The sequence below is a fragment of the Danio aesculapii genome, chromosome 12 (genome assembly GCF_903798145.1).
Source record: "Danio aesculapii chromosome 12, fDanAes4.1, whole genome shotgun sequence".
Classification (NCBI taxonomy): domain Eukaryota; kingdom Metazoa; phylum Chordata; class Actinopteri; order Cypriniformes; family Danionidae; genus Danio; species Danio aesculapii.
The window spans coordinates 32,647,931-32,675,648 of NC_079446.1; the positions used below are offsets into that span (position 1 = coordinate 32,647,931).

The 27,718-nt window shown below is 39.7% G+C and overlaps 1 protein-coding gene across 11 annotated transcripts in view; it reads right to left on the reverse strand.

The window, feature by feature from the left end:
* The window catches only part of tcf7l2 (transcription factor 7 like 2), a 129,134-nt gene that overhangs the window by 92,113 nt on the left and 9,303 nt on the right, over positions 1 to 27,718 (reverse strand). For all 11 annotated transcript variants that reach the window (XM_056469560.1, XM_056469559.1, XM_056469558.1 and 8 more), the window contains exon 4: positions 5,482 to 5,583. In XM_056469560.1, coding sequence (XP_056325535.1) covers positions 5,482 to 5,583 — 102 coding nt within the window. The remainder of the gene's footprint in view (positions 1 to 5,481; positions 5,584 to 27,718) is intronic.

Here is a 27,718-nt window from a genome sequence, read left to right on the forward strand (position 1 = left end):
TGGAGGAGCACCTCTGTGGACACATGATGAGTCTGTAGCAGAAATAAGGCTAATGTGTGATTATAGTAGTGTCTGGGATTGACGGTAGTGTTTGCTAACTTGTTTATGGATGTCTGTGTGGAAAAAAAATACTTCAAATTAGAGGGACATATATGAAAGCATTAGAAAGCTTTTGATATTAAATTAATAAACTGCATTTTATGGATTACTTAAATTAAATATTAATTAATGAATATACAGTAAATATTATTACGCAAAAAATATTAGTAAACGTTTTGGTAAAGATGCTTCTTTTAAACATTAGGAAATGACAAAACTTTTGAATGGCAGGCCTTATCATTTCAAATACCAAGCACTATAATAATAATAACAATAATAACACATTTAGGCGGCACGGTGGCGCACTGGCTAGTGCTGTCGCCTCACAGCAAGAAGGTCGCTGGTTCGAGCCTCGGCTGGGTCAGTTGGCATTTCTGTGTGGAGTTTGCATGTTCTCCCTGTGTTCGCTTGGGTTTCCTTTGAGTGCTCCGGTATCCCCCACAAGTCCAAAGACATGCGCTATAGATGAATTGGGTAAGCTAAATTCTCCGTAGTGTATGTGTGTAAGTGAGTGTGAATGGATGTTTCCTACAGATAGGTTGCAGCTGGAAGGGCAACCGCTACGTAAAACATATGCTGGATAAGTTGGCGGTTCATTCCACTGTGGCAACCCTAGATTAATAAAAGGACTAAACCGAAAAGAAAATGAATGAATGAATAACATGTTTGTCAACTTCTAGAAGTATTTATGTTTAAAAATATATACAAAAAAACAATATTGACTCCTTAACACAAACTATTCTTTTCCCTTTTTTTTAAACTCTTTTATTGTAAACTTGCTCAATTATTATCATTTTTTTAAATGTAAAATAAAATAAAAATTTCCCTTTTTTTTACTCTTTTATTGTACATTTTTTTTGCTTTTTTTTATAAAGTACTAAACAAAACTAAATAAAATCTAATAAATAAATACATAAATACGGCAGATACAAGTCTAACAATGATAGAATAGGTATAAAATAGCAATAATAATTATTATTAATAATAATTAATATTTATTATTATTATTATTATTATTATTATTATTATTATTATTATTATTATTATTATTATTATTATTATTATTATTATTATTATTATTATTATTGAGTATGCACAGTGCATACTTAACATGTCAACAATATCGCTGGAAACCTAGTAAAAAAAAACAAAAAATAAATGTATTGTATCAATATTTTGTTTATCAGTAGTTCATAAAATTAAATAATATTTAATATTTCAAACAAATCCTTTTTTAGGCAAACAGGCATCCCAGATTTGATGCTCAAACTGTGGTGCCCATACAAAGAATGTCTTAAATGCTGTTTACATTAGAAATAACCAATGTCAAGACCTTTTTTCAAATCTAGTGATAGCCATAAAAGATTTAAAGAGCCACTTCAGTAATAAAACAGTTTACAACAGAACTGCATATGAAAAGAACCATATTTAGCACTCTAAACCTGGGCTGATAACTGTATTCTGCTGCTTTGTAAATGCCACTTAGGTGAAGTATTCGTCTCGCATGCGCTGCTTCATACTTTTTCAACTATATTTACACTTATTTGTTGTCTCTCTCTCTACGTCTTGTTTTTCTGCCTGCCCTTTTACGGTATCTCCTCTTCTCTCCCGCTGTCCACCTGTGTGTTTGTATCTCTCTTATTGGTGATTGTTGGGTCACTTGAACTTCGGCTTATGTTCCTTATCTCACACCCATCGGCGCTCTCTTATCAGTCCACGGCAGACAGGCGTCTTCAGAGCCACGGGTCAAGGTGGGCAGGTGTTCTTCCAAATCGACAGAGAAGAGACACTACTGTTTACGGTACAATTTATTGATAAGGCCTTCACGTACGGCAGTATATAGACTGACTGGAGCAAAAAAATAAGTATATAAATAAATAAATAAATAAAATACAGCTCAGGGCATTCTGCAGTTATCTATCCCTGACAATACCAACTGTCTCCAGATAGATTCACCAACGGCATGATGCAAACCAAGGAAACATCAAATCAAACAGACGTCAGCACAAGAGAGAAAGAGCACAACTGGGAGAGCGAGAAAGAGAGAAAGGCTGAAAGATGAAGAAACTATGCAAAACACCAGGTTTAATTGAGAATTCGGGTTGCATATTGTTCAAATGATACGAAGAAATAAACTCCCATAAATTGATAACCACGCAACACAACGCAAAAAATAAATAAATACAAAATATCCATCTTGCACTCTTGCTGTAGGTCTTTAGGGCTGTTTTTAAAAGGCAATAGAGAAAACTGCTCTGTGCTGATAAGCATTTACAGCCCCATGAGTCACAGGGATAAAACTCAAGTGCAGTATTTACCTGAGCCCGTTCTTAACTACCTCCCACACATTTAATGATTCAGAGACGGAGGACAATCATTTTTCTCTCTTTTTTTCCCTGTACACACATGGGATGGTTACCCTGTGTTTAAAAGCAAAAAATAGTTTACTACAGTTTCCGTATTAGACAGCCCTTAAGTAGAAATAGCACTTCATTCATTACAGGGACTATTTATAGTTTGAAGTGTTAAGGAGTTGTTTAATACTTCATAACACATTGATAGCACTTTAAATTGATTATTAATATAAACAGTGGCATTTAAATGCTTTGCCATCACAGCAATACATTTATTTGAAATGTCAATAATATTTCACAATATTACTAAATTTTGTATTTCCGGTATGCTGAAATAAATAAACTGAAATAAATAAACTGTAAAAAAATCCTTATTTTATAGTTTGTTTTTTTTCGGGCAGCTGGGGTGCCGGAAAAAAATTAAATAACAGACATTAAATTACAGAAATTTATCGAAAATTTTAATTTAAGGAAATTTCTGTAATTTAACGTCCATTATTTTACGGTAAATTCCTGTAATTTAACGCCATTATTTTATGGGTTTTTTACAGCATCTGGGATCCCGGAAATTTTTTTTAAAATAACAGAATTTTTTAACATATTAGAGGAGAAGCGAATAAAGATATGTATATCTACTATAAAGCCAATAGTTTTAGGGTGGTCATACTTGAAACTCACTTCTCTTGTTTTAATTTAATCTTGGCCAAAAAAGAAAAGGATGTTATTTGGTCCTGGTTTGCTTTACATTCACAGTCATTTCTGATCCTTAAAGAACTAAACCTTGCAGAAAATCCAATACTATGTGCTGAGCTAAACAAGTTCATTGAATTTGTGCCATTTATATTAGTTGAAAACTCATACAGACTCATTGATATGTTTTCAATGCCGGTATTTAACTGTAATGGGCAATAGGCATGGGCCGGTATATGATTCTAACGGTATGATAACCTTGGATAAAAATATCACAGTTTCACGGTATTGTGGGTACCGCTCTAAAATCTCTTCTTTTTAAATGTCTGGGTAAAAAAACAAGAATTTTTTCCACGTTGAACACAATGGCTGCATTCGAAATTGCATACTTCCAAACGATATAATATGCTAAAAACAGTGTGCGAGCTGTGTAGTATGTCGTAGTAGTAGTAATGTAAGTAAGTATGTAGTAGTAATTCATAGAAATCGAAAAACAGTATGCAAGAAGTACCCAGATGACCTACTTCTTCCGGCAAAATTTTGAAGTGTGCATCCAATGGATGCTACGTTATCCCATGATGCACCGAGAGAGAATTCATGAATGGGAGTTAAGCGGGTGTGTCACGTGGTCATGATAAAATGGCGGATGTAGTACGTCCGAACTCCATTCATACTACTCACATTCATACGTATTTTTCTATCGGTCGAGTAGTAAACAATTTAAATTTAAAACAGCATCTTTGGATATCTTTTCTGCTGGAGATAATTCACCTTTATTTGTATAGCGCTTATACAATGTAGATTGTGTCAAAGCAGCTTCACATAAAAGGTCACAGTAAATAGGAACAGTGTAGTTCAGTTTGTAGTGTTTAAGTTCAGTTCAGTTTAGCTCAGTTCAGTGTGGTTTAATAATCACTACTGAGAGTCCAAATATTGACTGAGAGTCCAAATATTGATACTGTTGTCCTAAGGAACAAACAAACAAAAATGTAAAAAAAAACAAACAAACGGAACAGACAGAATAAAACAGAAAATTTTGATGGTTTTAAAACCTTAACTTTTGTAAACAGCGGTATATCTTGAAAATAGCTATCGTCCCATGCCTAATGGGAAACATTACTCTGACCGGAATTCTTGAGGATTATGTCATTTTTATGTCCTGCTTTTGGATATTTTTAGTTTATTTTTTTCAAATATCAATGTGCGCACCACACTTCAATTGGTGAAGTAAATTGAAACCCTTTGTTTTCAGCAGTCTTGGTTTATTTGTTTGGTGTGCATAAGATTTAGATGCAGCGATTACACTTAAATGACTGTTTATTTAATCAAGTCTGCCAACTGTTAACACACCCTGAATGTCACAGCCAACCATCATTTTCTACTTCAGCCATTAAGAGAAGAATTAATTTAACTGTTCATTTTTGGTCTACTTTTAGTATGACAATTCCACATGTGTGATCAAAAAGTCACATTTTGACCAACTCAATCCCTTTAAATTGTATCTGGGAATGCATTCCAGTATATCACAGCACCACAGTAAAACAAATGGAAAAACAAACAACCCACACCTATTTAAAGTAAGAACCACTAATAAAATTTAGTCTGGTATGTCCAAAAGCAGACTCTGTTTATCTCTCTAACAAAATATTGCACTGAATCCAATGCATTATTTTATTGGATTCCTAAACTTGACCTTGAAGGCACTCTGTTGTGTCCAGTAACTATGGAAACACAATGATGCCCCCAAACCCCTGAACCACAATGGAAAGACCAAAATCAAATTTGGTCTATTGTCCAAGGAAGGGAATCAATAACGTGATGTTTTAACACTGTAACATTATTTCTGCCCAGAAGCATGGCTAACCTTGAAGAGTGATAAATTTAGCGTTAAACACATGTATAACAGCACCAGCGCAGAGGATCCAGCACATAAAACAAAATAAACATAGCATCTCTACTCCACACACTCATTCCCTGAACCAAGCTTAGCATGGGTTTTAATTATCCGTCTCCACTGTAAAGATGATTTGTCCTCTGCCACTTTGCACCATCCGAATTGAGGATAAAAAAAAGCTTCTGCTAAGCTACACATGTGGATATCTCACCCTCTTGTTTCCATAAAAAAGCCATATTAAAAACCAAAAGCACCCATGTGACATATCATTTTCCAATGCAATCGGATTTACAGTTACTTATATGTCATCCAATAGACAGCTGTGAATTAGGAGAGGAGCGTAAGGTCCCAAAGCACCAAATACACAGGATACAGGAAGTTTTCATGGACTGTGCTGTAGAACAAAGAGCTTTGTAAATGCAATGACTCATGGGTGTTACTTACAACGATGTGTGCTGGAGAAGGTGACCTGGCATCTTTAAGTGCTTGTCTACTCTGAAGACTTCCTGCTTGAACATCTAGCAGGGGCCATTTCATCTGTAGATACTGGATGGCAGAAAGAAAAGAATGGAGAAAAACAAAAGAAAAACATGTTAATAATGCAGAAAACAAAGGGAAACACAACATAAAAGCTAAAATATCTCAAATAAAAAGTGACTGTGACATGAAAAGAAAAAGTAAACAAAAATAAATTATGTCAAAAAGATCTGAGGTCGAATGATGCATGAGGTGGAAAACCTTGACAATTGAAACTAATGATTAATTTACATCTGAAGGCTGGTTTATACTTCTGCGTTGAGTAATCAGCGTGACCCACGGCACCAGCCTTGCACGTAGTCATGCATTTATACTTCTGCATTTATACTTTTGTGTTGCTCTGCAATAACACTTCCGAAACGCTAGCTGGCAGTAGGTTATTAATGTTCCTGTCGAGTTTCTTCGTAGGTGTTTTGTCTTTCTGAACCCCACCTTAATGTACAAGCTCAAACGCGCTAATTTGGAGGGGGGAACCGGTGGACGTGCAACAACATTAATCATAATGTAAACACAAAACAAAAGTTTTTATCTGGAGCTCCTTCACGGGACTCGACACTTGTAAACACTCATTCCATCGGGCTCATGGCACTCAGCACCGCCCACGCTCATCACCGGTACCTAACCGACCAATCACAGAGCTTGCCCTAGGCGACGTTGCGATGTGTAGTTAAATTTTCTGAGATGTGCATCAGCGTGTGCGACAGCCACGGCGAGGGATATGTGACTGTGCGAAGGCTGCGCCGGACCATACATGTGCACTTGACGCAGAAGTATAAATCAGCCTTTACGCTTGTCGTTCACATAAACCATTCTTTTAAATGACAAACTCAAATGCATTAGGGTGGATGTGTTAACTTTTCTTTCTAGTTTAATCATGCCCAGATGTTTTATTGGCCGCTGGAATTCCAGGTGGACTTCAGCATTTTTCCCAGTACACATAATAAGGGTGTGACGTTGAGTCATCGCAGCGACTGTCCCCATGAATGATTGACCTGGACTTTATCAGAGGTGCATACACGCAAACAGCGCTTTTATGAGCCCTTACATGCCTCTAAAAATCAACATATGAAAATAATCTTCATAATCACTATGAAAAGCTTGAAAGCATTCTCAAATTCTTCCATAACATTTTGAAAATATAATATAAAATCGCATTTAGAACATAGTTTTAAATAAAGCATACATACAAGATATTAATATACAAAACTTTAAGTATATAAATATCCTATCCAGTTCACTCAGTAACACGAAGTCAAAATACCATTCTATCTTTCCTCTGCCCCAAATACAGAGCCCTGAACTCTGACATGGAGTCCTGTTGATGGACACCATTTCTGGGGTCATATGTCGGTTCCCACCAATGGACTTAGCAAAACCCAACCCATGCAAATCATGCACACTGTGTCTTAGAGATCACATGCTGAGGACCATTACAGACCTGCTGTTACTGTCCCAAAACTCCTTTGGTTAATGTCCATCAGCCAAAGACAAGTGAACTTGACCCCTGAACTTTAACCTGTCAACATGGAAGCTTAGAAGACAACTGGCTGTCTGTGAGCAAGTGACCTTTACTAAGACTGCACTCAGAGTCATGAGTGTTTCATATCTCAAGAAATATTAAGGTCTACGCACTCCCAACACTTAAAGTATGGCCAGTGCATTTGTCAAATTACACAGGTCATGGGTTAGCTGGGTCTTGCTAATATTTTGGGAAACCTGAAAAGCAACATATACTGAGGTTAAAGGGTGACCTTTGGAAACCGCTGCTCTGTTCACTGGCTAAATTAATTCAAATAAGTATTCAAACCATCTATGTGGCTAAATAAGAGAGTTGGGTGAATTTGCATGTGGGCTTGGCTGATGCCAAAACATTTAAGGAACTAGCATTTAAAATTGATCAAACAAAATTCAAAACAACGATAAAGGAATGCAGAGAAAGAATATAAAACAAAATTTAAGAAAGAACGATGACAGGAATGAAGCAGCTAAGGTTCAATTTCTTAACCTATGGGCAATTTTTTGATGCAGTCTTGAGCCCATAACATGAAAAATGAATTTAGAGTACACTTCACATGAAAAAATAGTGCTCATTTTAAGGCCTAATGCATGCTGTGCTATACTTTATCAGATCCCCAAAGGAAACTTCTGACAAGTCGGTCGGCCTTGTAACTTGGCCTCTGATGCAGTCAGGACATCAACCACTGGGCTTCAATTCAACTAAAAAAACTTGGCCCAAGCGAACCACAAATCAGAATCAAATTCATCACTGTGCCTGACCAGATCCAGCCAATCGAGGTAAATTTTCCAGTTCCCACTCTCTATCCAATCAAAAAGATTCATGCTTTTCATTCCTCTAGCCTATCGGTGGAGTTAGTTTGACCTTGCCTGGCCTCCTTAGAGACTTTACTCTTCACATAAGGACATTCTAAGCTTCACTTTTCCAGTGACAAAAAGGAAAGCAAAAACTTGTCATTACAGCAAGAAACCATGAAGTGAAATCATAGTTATAATACTCTATGTTTGCCTGGCTGATTGTCTAATACCGTACATTAAGAAAAGAACTAAATAAGTAATGATTAGAGATGGTTTTACAGCAGGATGCAGGCCTATTGCAATGCCTAGAGGGATCTTTGGACTACTTCAGAATCAACTTGAACATAATCACCTCGAACTAGCTGAACAATTGCTGGGATGCTGAAAATAACTGTTGACAGGTGGACGGGAATGACAATCTTGAAGATCCTATTGGGATGAGCTCATGTTTAATGCAAAGAGAATGTGCAATAATAACAAGTGTACCAGAGGCCAGGTGACATCCTGTGCTCCAGCTTGTGCCGTTTAGTTCAGATGAGGTGAAAGGTGAAACCTTGGCTAGTGTGGGTGCTGAAAATCGAGTGCACATACCCTGACAGGCATATCCACTTCAGACTTTTCCCTTGGTCTAATCCCTCCTGCAGGTTTTACAAGCATGCCAAGGAAAGCTGAGCCTAGACCAGTGCCAAAGTCTCAGCAGTGTTCTCTCATAGTGCAGCCCTTTCCACCACCCCTGGCCCGCTGACGAATGAACCACTTGGGTTTGAGAAGGCCATGACCTCTGACCTCCCCCTGCCTCTTCTGTGCCTTCTAAAAACTCTCCAGCTAGGAGGCCCCCTTCCACGTAACTCAAGTGCTATTCTGATGTGACAAATTGCTCTGGAGCTCAAGAGAACTCTGTACCCTCCCCCAAATCTTCAGACTTACCCAGAGTGCTCACTCTGTCCTGGGGCCCCAACAGCAGGGGCTCCCCTTCGCCTCCCCCACCCTTCAGCGAACCCTCAAGCCCTGCTTCGCCTTCTACTGCCTTGCCTCAGCGCAGCTACAATAGGAATGAATGACTCAATTGTCTCTGATGAAGTGAAAGACAAGGGAGCCCTCTAAATCCTCCCAAAAGGATGAACTCTCCCTCTGTCCCTCTACTGCCTGGAGACTTCGGGGAGAAAGAGACAGAGTCAGAAAGACAGAGAGAGAGAAAACACCAGAGACCACAAGTTGTTTAATCTGGTTTTCTGGCAAAATCTTTTCACCTAAACCAAATCTGAGTTTTGCGACCTGACCTTTGTAGTAACACTTCATTCTTCATGGAAAAACAAACCAGAATTCCATTTGACACTGATATGCCTACAGCAAGTGACATGTGGATTGTGGAAGCGTCTGTAACAGTACGTAAACTAGAGCAAACAACTAAATGTGATAACCAAATTTAAGCCATGTAAATGATATGTTTAGTTTGTTTTTTGGATTAAGAGCAAAGGCTTTACCACAATCAGACAAATCAGATGTCTACTTTGCCAAAGAGGAATGTGGATATATTTTCAACTGTCCAGCGCAGGATGAACCACAGCATCAGATATCATTCCAACCACATAAACAATGCGCATAGGGAAATGTGAACACGGCAAGCACCCTGTGGGCCAGGTTCTCACTAGAGGTGCTCAACTAAGCAGAGAAATATACCAGACCATCTTTGCACAGGGGTCAAGGACAAATGAATAACTATGACTACGACACATGTACCAAGGGTGTAAGAGCTGACTTCTTGCTAACTGCAAGAATTAAACAAAACCATGAACAAAATAATAACTGTGCAAGTAAACGCAGAAGTGGTTGGATGGTCTACCATGTAGTAGAGCTCTATAACCTAAGTTTGAATTTCATGATCACTTGCTCGAAACCACCTTCTTGTTTCCTCTTTCTGTAAATAAATGCAGCATTTACAAACAGATGAAGCTTCCATACGTGCTTGTCACTAGGTATGGTTTGAGATCCACGTAAGTTTTTGAATACATATTGTGATATATATCACTCCCATTGAACAAGAAACAATAAAAAGCCCATTGTTTTGTTCACAGGTGCTGAAGAACAGTCATGCGTGGATACATACAGACCAGCACTTAATACACCCACTCTCTCAAGAGGAGAAATTTTGGGGGGAAAGGACATAATAATGATCCAGACAGGCTCTTTGAAATTCACTGATCCAAAGAGAAGGGATCTGCCCATCTGTGAGACTCCCATCTCTAGAGAGGTAGAGAGAATGAGAAAAAAGAAAGAAAGCACGTGTTTGTGTGTGTGTGTGTGTGCGCCCCTGTCTGTCTTTGTATGTTTGCTTGAAACATTCAAATAGCCTTCATTTCGGATGGATAGAAGCATGCTGAAGGTGGGGGCTAGGGATGGAGGGGTGGAAGAGGAGGAGGAGTAGCTCAACACTAGATGAAACTGAAAGTTAGTCTACACGAAGGCTCTTCACACTTGCTTAGTTCTTCTAATACACATTTTATGAGTAAATAAAGGAAAAAAAGAGAAAAGAACACCCCACCAGCTCAGATTGCCTGAGGCATTCTGCAACCAGGAAAATAAAGCTGGAATGTGGGCAGGCCTGGGGTTTGTGTGCCCCGGGGCGGGAGAGGGTCCGCGGGGCCCATATTTACTCCAAAGCTGGAACCGCTGGGGGGTTCTCAGCACACTGACAGCACAGAGCCAAAGACCCCAGTCTGATCTCCTCCATCCCCTCACCTCTCACCTTGGCCCTCTACACATAAACTCCCACTGACATTTTTCTTTCTCACTGCCTCTAAACCTGTTCATTCAAACGTCCTGCGAAATAGACATCTTTTAAAACTTAGGTTTGAAACATACAAAAGTATGTGAACACATATGCTTCAAGCAAGTATGCTTTGGTGTTTTTTTCCAAAAAGCCTATAGTACAATACAATAGCATGAATGCAGATGGTATTCTCAGCACTGCCACCAAGGGCATAATTAAAGAAGCAAAGACAAAAGACTTGTGATTTAGAATTAACATACAAGTTTATGTGAACAAAAGCATTTGGCTTAGGGCTGGTTTATACTTCTGCGTCGAGTGATCGGCGTCCTAGGATCGGCTATTTGTGTTGCTCTGGAATAACACTTCCGAAACGCTAGGACGGTTTTTATGTTCCTCTGTGTCGAGTTTCTTCCCGGTTGTTTTATTTTTTCTGAATTAATTCTTCCTTAATGTTCAAGTAGCTAAAACACGCTCATTCAGAGGCGGCAACCAGCAGACATGCAACAACTTTAATCATAAGGTAAACACAAAATAAAAGTCTCCATCAAGAGCTCCTTCACGGGACTCAACATTTGAAAACACTCATTCCAATGGGTTCACGTGGCTCTCACCCCCAACCCACAGCTTTATATTGTTATATTATTATACTTGTTTTATATTCACTCGCCACAGCTACCAAGCTTACCAATCAGAGAGCTTGCGCTTTGTGTCTTTGCGACGTGTAGTTACAATTTTTTTAACTGGTCAAATTTGAAATTCTGTTATCACTGATTCACCCTCATTTTATCAAATGGGTTTAATATTGTTGAGTCTGTTTAGTTGCAACATTAATGTCAAAATAAAGCATCTACCCCTACCTAACTTGATTTTTACATGACTATATATTTTTTTGTGTATTTTTATAACACTAAAAAACGCACACATACATATATATTGTAGCACGGTAGCACAAGATGCATTTGGTTGAACTTGTGCTCTGTTTGCATAGCAGGTGTTGGCTCTTGTATTAGTCAAACAGCAGCTGATTCACCTGAAACATTCAGACTGTGTTAGGCAAGAACTTCAGTGCACACATACAACCAAGAAGGTCATAAAAACATTCTGCCAAGCCTCAAGGCCAGACTAGCTCCTTAAGAGCAGCCGTCCTCCTTGCTTGATGAGGCAGTAAAACAAACAAACCTTCTCTCTAGGAGACAGTTGGACAGAGCGACAGGTTCCTCTATAGAGTCCATGATTGCTGACACAGCATTTGGTGCTTGCACAACAGAGGAACACAGTGTAAATCCATTCAAATTTCAAGTAAGCAAGACCAAGTTTATGCGTGTGTTTTGAACAACCTTTTTCTTACACCCAAGGGACATAAAAATGATCTGAAAATAGAAGATACCCTGTTTATGAGCTCTTGAATATTAATCATGTGGCCTGACACTTGCCCAATACTCTTACCTGGTTTGTTAAGAAAGGCAAGTTGAGAGCTTGTTTTGTCTTAAAGTCGTTTTATATGATCAGCTACAATTCTTCTAATGAGACTCTTGAATTATAATTATTATTTCCCAAAAAAAGTCTGCCTCTACCCTTTCTTCCTCTGGTTCTCTCTCGTTCTCTTCTGGCTGATTATGGGCCCCTTAAGACTGCCCCATAAATAGCCCTGCAGGCTCTAGCATTCATGGTTGGTGTCTTCTCCAGCAGGGCCCATAATGAGACATAGAGTCAGCTAAGGCCTAGCAATGCACTCAAGAGCTGCACATCTACACATCCTACAGTATATACACACCAAAAGTTATTCCTACCATATGGAATCCAATAAACTGACCTCCTTGCCAACTACGTTTAGTGCAAGGTGTGCCTGCTCATAGGACCTGCAGAGTTAACACTTGGTTGGCATAGCATTTGGACTGTGGAGCTCATGTTTAAACACACATTTTCAGCTGTGGGTCAGCTGTAGTGTACAGTCAGGGCTCACTCTTGGCCACTACGAGGAGGTAATTACAACACTAGTGCACACTCTCAAGTTCAAAATAAAGACTAGTTTCACCTCCTGCAGCAACAACAACCTTCAAACGTGTTCAAACCGACACACACACAGACATACACACACAAAAACAACCTTGAAGCACTCCAAACTCCATATTCATAAGGTTTGGTCCCTGAGTGCATCTGAGCACCATTATCTGCCTCAAAATTCAAAATGGTTGCAGGTCAGAAACATCTAGGCAGGACACCCTTCAGATTTTACCCCAAAACATAAACCCTAACCATACTGAGGGAACATCAAACAGGCACAGTGTAGAGCAAACACTACAGGCAGATTTATACAGACCAGACCTTGCTCGCTCTCAGCTACCTGCGAATTTGTATTTGTTGGATCATTTTTGCACTATGTAATACAGGAATATGTCTTTTTATGCAATCTATTGATCTGAATTGTCACTATTTACCTAGCAGTCGACTTAATGCTTATTGGCATAAGGTATGCAAAGAATAACAATGCTAATGACCTGTTCTTGAGCCTATAACTACCTTCCGGGACAAGGCCGTTCTTTTGCTCTCAAATAAATAAATAAATAACTGGTTATTAGAGCTCATTAAAATGGAGGAGGCATGGATGACAATAAGACCCAGGGAAGGTCATGCAGTGGGAGCTCCGGGCAAAGCACCATGGGTGACGGTGCGACCCCTCTCTTCTCCTCTGCACCCCATGAAGAGAACCCTTCACCTCCAAATAAACTGTGGTAATGATTTTACAGTAATGCACACCAATGATGCCCCTCACCCCAAAAAAAGCTTCATGAGCACACATAACCCCTCCTCCACCTCTCTGTTAATTACTGTAGACATCCATCCACAAACAGCAGCAACAGACACCATTACACGTAGCAATTACTGCTGAATCTTTAATGCACTCTTTAAGCAACTCTCACCAGCTCTGTGTCTCTCCTGGGTAGACAGCAGACCTGTCTTCCCAAACCATAAATGGGGGTGACGGGGCACTGGGACAAAAAAAAAAGCTCAAATAAACTTTAAAAAATGCCTGCAATTAAACTCTATAACTCTAAAAGCTTAAGCAGATACCTATTTTCAGGTGAACGTCTCCAAAACAACCCTCTATTGGCTAATGATCACGCTGGTTCTGCAGAGATTAGCTGGAGGTTCTTTCTTTGTCTGTCTGTGTGCGCATGTGTGTTGATTTGAGTTATATGTGCGGCTAGATGCAGATTGGATGAATGGTAATGCAGGATGAAAACTAATCTCTACTTTTAGATAAACAGTAAATCATGTCAGACTCATGCTAAGAGGTCTGTTCATGTGATGCATTAGATACGTCTGTGCTGGACTCAAGTGTATGCAACTTTCCTTAATGAAAAAAGTGTTTAAATGCAACTGAAATGTACAAAATAGACTAGAAGTCTAGGGCTGCACGATTCTGGCTAAAATGATCAAGATCATGATTTTCTCACAATTCTGTAGATGTAAAATAAAGGTTAATATGAGTAGGCTATTATTATTGTTATTTCTCAAACATATGGTAAACAAAAATAATATTATTAGGCCTATGTGCAGGTCTACTGTTGGTTAAAATGCTAAATTCTGTATAGACTTTAAATGGTGGACTTTGAATGAGCAGATTTTTAAAATGACCTGATTATTAATGCACAGTAAAGTGATGACATCAGAATACAACTATTCATAATTCTAAAGTTGAATTATTATGTTTGAGACATGTGCTTGTCATTTGTCAGACAACATTAATAGACCATTTTTTTCACTGGTGAGACATTTGTCATTATTAGATTCCCTCCTGCATTATATTCAACATTATATAGGCTACAGTAGCTATACTGACCCAGTAAACATTTATTTTCATGCACAACACTTTGTGTTCACTATGAAAGAAAAAACATATCAAATGCTTGTCGTAATCATAACTCTTAAATGCGATATGATCAGTTAAATGATGTGCGCACTTTCAGTTTCACTTTCACTGCAGAGTGCGCTCATGTCATGGCTGCCATCACTCTGAGGGAAAAAAACACACACATGCAATTATACTTTCCTGCGCGGCTCCCAAATGATCTTTATGTGCCGCAAACTGAAAGTTATTTACAACTTTATTAGCTGTTATTCACGTGCAGGTTCTGTTCACTAAAGTAGACATTATTCGTTGACACGCACACATCCTCTCTGTAGTAAACAAACAGTGTGTCAGCTCACGTGTGATTTCGCGGCCGTGAATTTATCATTAAATTAAGACAGAAATTACTTCTTTGGGTGAATTATACCTTATATATACAGTTTGTTACACTTTCAACACCATTTGGAGGTGTCCATGTTGCTAAGCAACATATATAAAACAATGTGAAGACTTATGCGACTGCCTTTAGGCTTCCTTGCTGACCTTGAAAATATAATTGACTGCATCATAGAAAAGCTGAATTAAGATTGTGTGTAGGGTGGAATTAAGATCGTGATCTTTTTCAGATTAATCGTGCATCCTCTACTAGCTGGTAAGCATTGCTATTTTTTAAGAAAGGTTTTTCTGATTATTATGTTCACAATAAATGTAATTATTAAAAAAACTATATATTATGTACTAAATAGGAAATCACAGCATCTACTTCACTTCATTACTTGAGCTTGCTTCTGATGTTTGCATGGACAATTCTAGTGTGGCAGCAGTTTTACGACCTTATTAAACAGAAATAAATTACAATTTGATGTGCATTTGCTTCATAGCATTTGCTAAAAACTAACCCAGAACAGGTAACAGATGCGGATGACGTGTGCACCTGAGCTTGCATGTAGCTGCATCTCTGTCTCATTTTCTGTCTCCACTCTATCCATTGATGCAACTCATTGCAATGCTGCGTTAACAATGCTCCGGCTCTGATTCCAACGCATCCTGCATGCAATGCTGCAAGACACGGACATGCAGATTTAGATGGTGTTGGGGGTGGGTTTTGTTTTTTTACAGATGTGTTCTATAAAGGTTAACATGCACTGGAAAAAAAGCCTTGGCTACAAACTGTGTGTTTTTGTCAGCTGGGGGAAGCAGTACAGAAAAAAAAGCCCTCAGCCAAGCCATCAAGTTGAACATTGAACTTCACAGTAGTAGCTGCCTTTCTATGCCTCTCCTTTTGATGTTACCTCCAAAGCAAGGGATCAAAGGCTTGGAGTGTGGCGTGGGGAAGTCCCAGGCTCTTAGCCTGGCAGCCCGTGATATATGCAAAAGTCTATGCCAAAAAGAGAGAGAGAGAGAGAGAGAGAGAGAGAGGGAGGGTGGGAATGCAAGCTAGAGAGACAGCAGGCTTGTATGGAATGTGGCTAAATAGTGTGCTTTGCTTTAACGAACTCTGAGGTGATGCAATCGTTCCTTTCTGGGTCTTTTACAGTGAAGTGTTGAAAACAATGAGGGTGTGCCGAGAGAAAGGCTCATGGGCACAAAATGTGTATGATACCTCACCGACAGATCCACTACTCCACCCTCCTTCCCCTCTCACACATTGTGTCATACTCACATAAATATACAATAAGACGTCCGACTTACAGCAAACAATGGCGTATAAAATGCTGCCCTTCACAAACCAACACAAAAACAGACACAAGACCCACACATATGGATACAATAGGCTCAGCTGAGGTGTATTTAAACCAAATAACCTCTGCTTGGAGATTTTGCACACACACACATGCACAAATATAGGTCTACACGTGCATGCACACACACCCTTTCCCCAGGGCTATAGGATTAAGAGGTCTGTCTGGCTGACAGCGAGCCCTTCCTTCCCACGTACCCTGTCAATTCCCTTCCTCCCGCCTGCTCGGCCCCTCGGCCCTGCTCTGCCAGCCAGTCAGGAGGACACACCTGAACTTGACATCGATCTGCTTTTCTCAGCACCACACACATGCAGAATCAAATCCAGCACAAAACACAATCATTGTGTTTGAATGAGGCGAGGATAGTAGTGAAAACAGAATAAATGTGGGGGTATAATGATGACTGATTTGATTTTTGAATTGATTTATTTGACATGCAAAACAATGTCTATCATTTTAGATCTATCATTATTTTTGTTTTTATTATTTTTATTATTCCATTTTTACATTTATCCTTGTGTCTTTTAATGCTGCACATTTTATGAATGAAGAGTGCCTTTTAAGGGCGCTATATAAAAATAAAGTTTATTATTATTATTATTATTATTATTAACTCGGATCATGCATCTACGATGCAGTAAGATACAATACAATAAGTATGTTTTTTGGATATTATACTTGTAAAATAATCTTTTAGGCCAGTAACATGATGATACCATATATTATTTGAAACAAGAACATCTGAGACTGACAGAAGCCTAATATACACAACAAAAACAAATCTAATGAAATGCTTTTTCAACTACCTCTAAAAGAAGAGTGTGTGAATATGTATTTAGTTTGTCCATTTATGACTGGCTTGACAAAAATGTTAAGCTCTTAAAGCCGAGCTTAAACAGATACTGTTTGACCACCATCCCTATCCTAGTTGTTCAATTCAAGCTTCAAACCAAACAGCATGCATGATCTATATTTTATTAATACACATTGTTTGACCACAGCTACTGGTCTGTGATTGTGTGTGTTTGTGTGTGTGAGGCCATGCCAGTGTCTCTGCTCCAACACCAGATTCTTTAAGAGTCATGGCCTTGAGAGGGAGGGGAAAAAAATGATTGTGGATAATAGGCCTGTTGTTAAAAGAATAGAGGAGAGAAGGAGCAAGTCAAAGAAAGTGGGAATGAGAGGGGAGGAATATTAAAGACAAGCAGATCCCATTTCAGTTTCCAGGTCATCCAGGGGCTGTCTCTTCACTTGTGTAATTCTTTGTATAAATTTGTGCCAGCTGGATGTCTTTGGCCTTTGTGTCGCCTCTTATGAACAATTCTAAAATGCCATGTCAGGTTAAAAAAACTAAATAGCTACACTATAAAAACGTGTCTTAAAACATTGGAATTCTGTTCCATTAGGGCTAGGTGATAAAATCGGCATTGATATTTATTGACCGAACGTAGTTTCAATTTTAGCGCGCACCAGTTGGAAGCACTGCTAATAAACTTTGGGTGTAAGTTTGTCATTTCCAATGGAGGTGCACGATATGTTGTGCAGGCGGTGCGCACGTTTTTATAGTTAAAAACATCTGAACTTTTCCGAATGCCGCAAGCGCACTGCAATTCATGTAAGTAGAACTAACCAATCTGCTTCACGCTTTGTATGGAATATACACATTTCAGTAATAACGGCAGATTAACGGCAAAGTCCATTGTAAATGGTCAAGGAATCTACGTGTACGCACTTGTTACTTCAGGTCAGAATAACAACACATGTGAAAATGAGTACCATACAGCAGCAGTGAGGAAATTGTAAATAAAAAAGCATGTAAGGATGTCGCCAAAATGGCTTTTTGGTTTCTTTTCTTGTGCATCCCAGACACTAGCTCCCAATCTGAAAGATTTCTTTAGCGTAAGGGGTAATGTAGTTATCCAACTTCACAATTTGAAATGTTGCAATATGTATTTGATTAATGATGGTTAGATCCTTAACTTGAAAGCTCAGATTTGATTATCATAATAATTAGTTTTGTTTACATAGTTTGAGGTTAACTGTACCATTACTATTCACGCCTTAAAGTTTGCTTTGATTGTTTGGTATTTGCTTTACCATTGCACACACTTTGTAATGTTTTATTTATCAAGTTTAAGAGTCTCTTTAACGCTTATGTTTATTTTATTTTCATTAAAACAAAGTGGTTAAAAAATCTGAATATTCCTAAATGTATTGTTAAAAAATATTCAATAATTATCGATTTCGAATTATATAAAACATGATTTCGTGAATTTTTTTTTTGCAATATCACCCATCCTTATGTTCCATTCACTTACTAATTCTTCCATAAATGTCAATCTGCAAATTAATGAATCTATTTATACCGTGGTCATCTAAATCCATATTGGCCAACATTTCCAGCAGTCATGTTAACTACTGAGCCGTCAGACTGCAAAGTAAAATGATTTTACTCATCTTCATCCCTAGGTTTTGCGGGCATTGGGATGTGCAGACACGTACAGGTAGATTTGCGCTGTGATAAAAATACGCAGAGAGCCACCATCGGGGCCTGCGCCGGCAAAGCTAGGCTTCAATTTGAGCTGTGGTGATGGACGGCTAATGAGAGCAAAAAAATCCATCCCGTATAACAACAAAATACCACTGACACTCCCGATCGCCAGGTTCCCAAGATGAGACGAGGAGAAAAGAGGGCTGGTGGAAGACAGGCAAGGAATGAGAACGCGGGGAAGAGAGAGAGAGAGAGAGAGAGAGAGAGAGAGAGAAAACTCACAATGATGACACGTAAGTGCAAAGAGCGATTAAGGATTTACTTTCAAAAGGGCCTCCATTGATCTTTTTTGATAGACCTGCAATAAATCAAACCAGATTGACTCACATGAGAACGAAGCCTAATCCTTTAGTCAGATCCAGAAGAACTCAAACCAAACCAGCTGTTAATTTAGGCTTTACAAGATAAAGCAGGCGAAAGCCAACCTGATGTACCCTAGGGCAGGGGCTTACATCATCTCTGTAAAGCAATCAACTTATTGCCAGTTTGGAGAGGTAATTAGAGTGCACACTGGGAGGAGAGAGAAAGACAGAATGGCAGAGGAGGAGAAAGTAAGAAAAGGTCCAAATTGCAGAAATAAAGAAGCAGTATGAGAAAAGCAGAGAGAGAATGAACTGGGGGGAAAGACAAAGAGGTCCAGAAAACAGGCCAAGGGTTATTCCATGCTAAAATATGTAGCTATGCTAGAGATATGGCGAAATATAAGAGGGAGGCAGCACAGTCTCTATTTCTTGCCTGGGCACCCTGTAATTTCCCTGTATGTTTGGCCTTTTGCCCATGGCTAGTGCCACCTCGGTCATGCTCGTCAACCACACAGAGTCAGCGCCATAGCCAGCCATGCTAATTAAACCAGTTATTTTTTGCTTGTGTAAGTATGTTTCTTCACCAAACCTTTTTTTTAGCTTGATGCAAGAATTGAGACGTGCCATTATGTCTTTTCTGGTTACTTTCCTAATGTCTTTTTCAGATCCACATACAGTTTATGTATGAATATAGGAACAGAGAATATATATAAAGTGGCAAGGGTTTCCTCTGGGTGCTTCGGTATCCCCCACAGGCCAGAGACATGTGGTATAGGTGAACTGAATAAACTAAATTAACTGTAGTACATAAGTGTGTGTGTGTGTGTGTGTGTGTGTGTGTGTGTGTGTGTGTGTGTGTGTGTGTGTGTGTGTGTGTGTGTGTGTGTGTGTGTGTGTGTGTGCACTTGCCTACCTATCTAAGAGGGGGCCTTGGTGTCATTACACAACCACTAACAGGGTTAAGAGGAGCCAAGAGGGGACCTTTTTTCATTTACACTCAGGTTAATCTTTTAATAAATAATGTTTGGAAATGTAAATTGATATTTCAAGCTGACACTCTACAGAAAATATAGCAAATTTTATATATATATATATATATATATTATATATTTGTTTTAATTTCAAGTCTAAAATACAGTAGTCAACATCTGAAGTGGATCAAAAACTTTCTTCAAAGTTTTCCTATAGCTAATGAATAACACCAATACTTTTATGATCCATTTCAAATGTTGACTTCTGTATTTGCAGGTAAAACAAAATTATTTAGCATTTAAGGTTACTATTAGAATATTTAATAATATATAAATGTTAAAAGTTTTTAAAAGTTTTAGAGTTTAGCATTAAATAATGTCAGATTGTGAGTAAAAGGTCTGTGTTCCAGGATTCTTTGTGTTTTACACTCAGTGGCTGTTCCAAGAACGCAGAGAACGAACTTGCCAAGTTACCTCGAAAGAACAAACTCAGGAGACCGCGAGAACAGAGAATGCGTCCTGTGAGAAATGAGATGCTGTGTTCTTCCCTGGTTCTTTCAGATGGTCACATGACCTTCACACATTTTTAATGGAAAATTATTTAAACATTAGCATTCATTCAACGATCTGTTGTTTTCCGCAAATTTCAGCAAATAAACAAAGATGTGTATGTGTGTTTGTGAATGAGAGAGTAAATGTTTCCCAGAACTGGGGATTCACGAGTTTTACTCTAAGTGCTGGGATATTGCTGGAAAGTCATTCAATGTGTAGAACATATCTCAGAGTAATTGGCAGTTCATTCCACTGTGGCAACCCCTGATAAATCAGATACTAAGCCTAGGAAAATGAATGAATGAATAATAATACTGTATTTTTTCTTTAATTAATATAATTTGAAATCAAAATTTGAATACTAATATTCAATAATATTAACAAATAAATATATGAATACATAAGAAAAAATGGGAAACAATGATAATGTTGCTGGTTTGGATGGTAACAGGGATGCATCACTCAAACACACCCAGACACGCATCCACTCATTAGGTACCATGTTCTTGCCTTTAATGTTCTGTTTACTACACACAACAAGATCAAATCTGAAATCCAATTCCAGGCCTGACCAGGGCCTTTCACTTTAGTTCTGAGGGTGCCTTGAAAAAAGCCAGGCTTGTAGTCTCTGGAAAGTGTCCAGGGGAAACTGAGGCTCAAGAGTCCAAACAAAACCTCAGGTGAAATCAGAGTAAAAGCAGGAGCCCACTTCCCCACCTCCCTTTGACACACTGCCTGCACACAGGGATCACTAAGACTTTGGGTGTCTGCTCTACCCAACTAAATTGAAGTTAAACGAGCCAGGGGTTTGACACACATGTGCACATCCATGTAAAGAGCTTGGCACTTCTGTAGCGCTCTGTTGCGCATACTATCTTTAGTGTTGAACTGAGGTCCTCGACTGCCCCTCCTCCTTGTTTTAGTGAGTGTACCACTCAGCCCTGTGCCTTCCACCACCCTCCCCACAGGGTCACACTTTTAATTACACAGAAACAGTAATCCCATCAGACAGATGGCAAACAGGCCTTCACCCAATGACTTTATGCCCAATTGAATCATTACTGATGTTATTTGCTAAATTATAGCAAAACACAAAAACACTGCCGAGTGGGATTTTCACAAGAAGCTAGGAAAAGCAGATGTGCCCTCCTGTCGAGCATCTGTGACAGAGATCAAGAAGGCGTGAAGACGGGAAGTGGAACGCTGGGTCTGTTTTAAATGAATAATATGCTAATCAGTGCAAGCAAATGCAGACCCTTATTATTCCTTGTGGTAAAAACAAACAAAAAAAATTCCTCTATCGGACAAGACATTTCCAACCAACTTGGTTTGGTAAACCACATAACAAGCGCAATTGAGAAGTGACGAGAGTTCCTTTCTTAAAAGAGGGAACGTGTTTGGTTTATGGGCTTTGCTCAGCATCGCCGTTTGTCTTTGGGGAACATCCCAAGAATCCACTCTTTCCTGAAAACCAAACACTGAGCTTCAATCCACAACCTTGCTGCCAGAGCCCATTCATTCTTTCTCTCACTTGCTTGCTCACTCACTCACTCACTCTTTCTGTCTGTCTCTCTCTCTCATCTTTTCCTCTGCCCATGGCTTCTGTCAACAATTAGCGGTCGCCTCTTCCAGAGTCCCAGACCACAGCACCCCGAGCGTTAAACTATGCAATCTCCCAATCAGTCCCTCAACATAAATTACAGCTTGCAACATCATTTGGGAAAGAGATGCACCTCAGTGCCAATAAACAAACAATTCCCATAAAATTGTTTTTGACAGAATTAATACAAACTATGAACTAAGCCAGAGTCTTGACTATACGTGCCATGAGCTGTAATAAAGTCAATAAAAATATTTGGAGCCTATAATCTTGACTTGCAGCAGAGCCTGATTGCTCACCTGTCGTGTTGCTTGGTGTTAATGTATGTCTGATTGGTGCATGTTCTGGCTGGGCCCCAGGGTATCATATTCCATGCTGGGTGGCTAGACTTCGTGCCACAGTTGGGAGCAGCTCCTCGGCCCAACAGTGGAGCAGTAAATTTACATCTAAGCATTTGGGAAAAGCCACACACCATAGAATAACACTAACATTTTCCATTTCATAAAACATGTCTAGGTGAAGGCAGAATTACGTCTTTATACGTCCAGATTGGTATTTTAATTATTACTTCTAAGCTACTATAAAGCAAAGGGCAAAGGGTCATGGCTTAAGACAACAACTCGGTCACCAAATCCAATTATTTTGAGCTCAGCTCAAATTAGTTCATATAGAGTAGCTGTTTAAAATACTTGTCCCCTGCTTGGCCCTGATAAGACTGGCAGCTTCCCTACAACTGTAGCAGTTGGGTCTCAAGGCATGAATGCTGTTGTAAAGTGATCCAAGAAGCGCTCTGAAAACTTTCAAGCTGTTTTTTTAATGCTTTCCTGACTTTGGGTCAACAGGCCGTGCCTGCAGTTGTTCTTGTATGAAGAAGTGGGAGATAATGAGCTGGAGTGCTACTAAAGAAAACAACCAGTATGCCTAAAAACAGGGGATTCCTGGGACATACAAAAAGATTCATCATAATTTCAAGTCAGAAGATGGCAGTTGGGAGGAAGCCGGAAATTACTAACATAGATGCTACTGAAATGAGAGGTTTTTGAAAATAGCCACAGAGCTTCAGGGAACAGCAGTCGTGCCCGCCAAAGTGTCTCTGGTTCTCCGTTCTGTAATAAGACAGCAGAAATTTGCAACCAAATGACTGTCAACATAAAATTTGCACACACTTAAGTATCATCAGTAAGATCTGACCACAAAAAGCAACATGAGTGGTTCTCCTCAAGTGTGCGGTTGCACTCCTGGAGTCTGGTCCCAGAGGCAAGTGTGTGGAGTATTTGAGTGTGTAAGGCCGCACAGCAGCTGTGAGAACGGCACAGGGCCAGCTGCTTCCTTGCCGGCTCCGATTTCCTGACCTCACAGCCTGAGAAGCACACAGTCAGGTGACCAGATATAAAACCTTCCTCATGTCCTCAACCACCCGAGCTTAGACTCTTGGGCAAAAGGGCACCCCAAACACCTTTTCTCCTTTTTGATTTCAAAGCAGTAAACACCTTTTTGCTTTGAAGGAATTTGCTGTGCCACCATGTTGATAAAAGGTTTTAGTTCAGCCTCTGTCTGAGCTCTGTAAACCGATGCCTTTTTCCTCATAGAATACACTTTGCTGTGACCACCATGTTTGCATACCACAAATCTTGTGTAACTGTCAAGTAGGTTCTCACCACTGAGACTTTACATTAACAGAACAGAGGATATTTATCCACTGTAAAAGTCAGGCCTGCTGACATGACTCAGGAGAGGAAACCCTATTTATTCAGTTAAAAGAACGTCCTCAAATGAGGGACTCTTTTCACTCCTAAAGTAAAAGACAACAGTTCTGTTTAAAGATTGGTCAATAATGTCACACCCTTCAGAAGGATAATGAGATGGGTGGATTGGGCATGCAGAGGTGATGGCGAGCCAGCCATGACAGTGGCCTCAGCATTGCGTGCCTTGAGTAAATAGCAGGCTCTATACGGTAATTGTAACTTAATTGCAAACTAGGCAGAGTTCAGGGAGAATGCCAGAGTCAAACTAGGTCAGCGAGGGCCCTACTTCAGTATAACTAAGCTTCTGACCTGGTACTGCTTCCTCAACCTGTCTTCCTTAAACCCCAAGTGATTTAGTTGGTAGACTAGTTGTGATTGAAGACTCTGGGGGTGTGTTAGGCCACATTCGGTGAGTCGCCTTACGGAGCGTGGCCTTCTTCTCGGCTCATTTGAACTGCAATCCTGCTCTTTTGCTCTCAGTGCATCTTTTTGTCATTTGAGAGCTCATGCCCCATTTGTATTATCCACTGAAATGACAGGAGGAGGAAGAGGAGGGGGTTGATGGGAAAAGGGAGGGGCTTGGGGGGAGTCAGTCACAAGGAGACAGCACCCACAATCCCCCTGGTTGAGAGAAACACACATACACAAACCCACACACACACTCTCTCCTTGACTAATGTGCCACGACACTCGTACATCACCCGCAAATTGGCCAAATGAATTAACCACGGCCCCTGGTTAGCATTTCAGGCTTTAAATGGATTTTCCCTCTCCTGGCCTAGCCAATAATTGCATTTATCCATCTTGTTGAAGCACGGTTTACACACTTGCTAACATCATGCCAATCCAGGCTACATTTTCTGCTCCAATGGCAGGAGAGGAGGAGATTTGTCATAGGATCATAACAGGTAATTCAAACAACAATTAGTTCAATGACTCCCCCGTATGTCAATGTCTGGCTTCCCTGCAGGAACAGGTTGATGGAGCAAGTGGGTCTTCTGTCGTTTTCCCCCGCCCTCCCTAAGTCTCTGATAGTCGTTGTGCTTACAGAGATGAATTGCGCTCTGATGCTTTTTAGTACCACTCATCCACACCACTAGGTGCTAGCAAACAGAATTCCAAGTAAATGGGCCCTGTAACTATGGACCCTGATTTTTTCACACACTCACACTGTTAGTCCGACACAGCACTTCTGCAGACCCACAAGTGTTTGAACAGTAGTGCATTAGACACTTCAGGGCCCACAGGACAATTGGGCTATGTAAACACTGTGGTACTTCCTTCCCAACAGACCTCAATGTCTGGGCTATGGAGACCCACTACATGTATTCATGTTCTCACTTACCAGCAAACATCAACTGTCTTCCCCTCCTACCTAAAGCCACACACACACACTGTTAAGGAATGTCATCACCTACTAACATAATTGAGCACATAAAATGAACCTGAGAAATGTCAAAGACTATAGAACTATATACACAAGACATGTCACTCGTATTGTTTTGAATGGGGAAAAGTGTAACAGTCAAAATGGCGTATGAAGCTCCTGCCTAGTAGTACAGGAGCCAATTATCAATCGATATAGACTGACGTTTCTCTGCGGGAGAAGCTCGGGTCAGATGAATGCTTTTACGACACTTTATGTGGTCATCAAACACACTGGAATCTCAGTGAATACTTGCATCGCAGACATAAGAAATATATCCGCATAAAGCTTGAAATCTGTACTTTTAAGTGAAGTTTATCATAAGCTAATTACGAGAGGATCATGTGCTTATGACTGCTTGCGGCTGGTCCCACATTATCCAGTTTATGATTTACCAATTAGACGATTTCTAAGCCACTATAAATACCCTAAGTTCCATATCACAGAATTCTTCGTTTTGAAGAATCCCCCCTTCCACCCCTACTCATCCTACTTTCCTAGGTGGGTGGCACAGTGGCCCAGTGGTTAGCACTGTTGCCTCACAGCAAGAACATCACTGGTTCTAGTCCTTACCAAGCCAGTCGACGTTTCTGTGCGAAGTTAACAAGTTCTCCCCGTGCTCACGTAGGTTTCCTCCGGGTTCCCCGGTTTCCTCCCACCGTCCAAAAACATGCAACTTAAGTTAATTGACTAATCCAAATCAGCATCGTAGACATGCACCTAGTAAGTAGTTATCTCTTTATCTTTTAAGAAGTTATCTTTTGAGTTCAGGGCTCTCTCCTGGGACAGCATGCCAAACAAGCTTTATAATCAATTAGTGTGAACTCTTGAAATGAACCAAATACACTTTAAAAAAAAGTTTTTTTGGTTTTGTAATCTGTATGAAACGAATGCGAGGTACAGTCTGTCCTGTCAAACGCACATCACATGACAGCAGCAACTACTCAAACGCAAACAAACTCAAACGAGTCGCTGTCTAGAGTCGCCATCAAGAGCAGGTTGTGAATTACTTCAAAGGAACAGCGCAGTCGAATTATAATTTTTCAGAGGATGATAATGTGTAGAATGGCCATAAATGAGGTTGGTGTCATGATCTCGTTCTTTTCGAGTGCACATGTGCACTAGTTCGGGCAACCTGAAAAAATGCTGATTTTATTTGATTCAAACGTTAAGAAAGGAAACTTATGAGACAGTTGTTGTTCAAGTTAATTAGTGATTCCAAATATGTAATGTAACTGTAAGCTTGAAAACGGTTTTGGGGAATTTGATGATTACCCATTCAGACAGAATGCCTGAGCATACTGCATTTCAAAGATGGCCGCCAAGTGAAATCACTTGCCTTAAAGAATCTTAGGAAAAGTTAAGGCCCAGCATCAAAACCAGGCTATTGTTAAGTTTTAAGCTTGCCTGGATCTGGATCATTTTTCCCCTTAGTGACCTGAAATGTTTCACTTCGACATCCCATACTATGGCAAAGCAGGCCATTTATCTTTATTGATATTTGAAAAATGCAAAGCGTGACGGCCCATAAAGATACAGGTGCTGTAAAGCTGAAGATAAAGAAAAACTGTCGGTTCTAAAGGGCATCTAAACGAACGTCACATCACCACTGTCATTGCCTATTCCATACTCGCCTAAACCGATAGCTGGCCAAAGAAAATAGCTCCAGGTCAGGATTAAACTCTCTTTCCTTATAAATCACTCCTACTCATCGCTAAATCTTTCCATTCACCAGATAGCCGGTGGAGAAAGATCACTATTCACTACGACTGGCAAGCAGTCATCATCTCTATTTAACTCGGAGGGCTGCTGAATTACACCTCCTCTATGTCTTTTAGATCTTAACACTGTGAAAGGACACTGGTTGCAATCAGACACCACATCTGCCACCTCTGGCTAACACTGATCAGACTCGCAGAGCCCTAGGGGCAGCTGGCCAAAGATACACCTCCATTCAATTACACCTCTTGCTCACAATGCAATTGACAATTCGTTCAGCGAGGGAAGTCAATTCACTGCATTTTGGAATCGACCGTACTGAGTGTTCACACCGTCCTCTAATGAGATGTAGAGGCAGCGACAGTTGATCCAGGCTAATCCTTACGGGTGAAAATGTACAAACAAACAGACCAACAATTGTTTCAACATACAGTCTGTGCTGAAAACACTTTATGTGTGTTCTTCCATCCTCCATTCCAAGTCTATACAAAATTTAGCATTTTAACCAAAAGTGGACCTACACATAGGCCTAATATTGTTATTGTTGTGTTACCATATGTTTAAGAAATAACAATAATATTAGGCTACTTATATTAAATG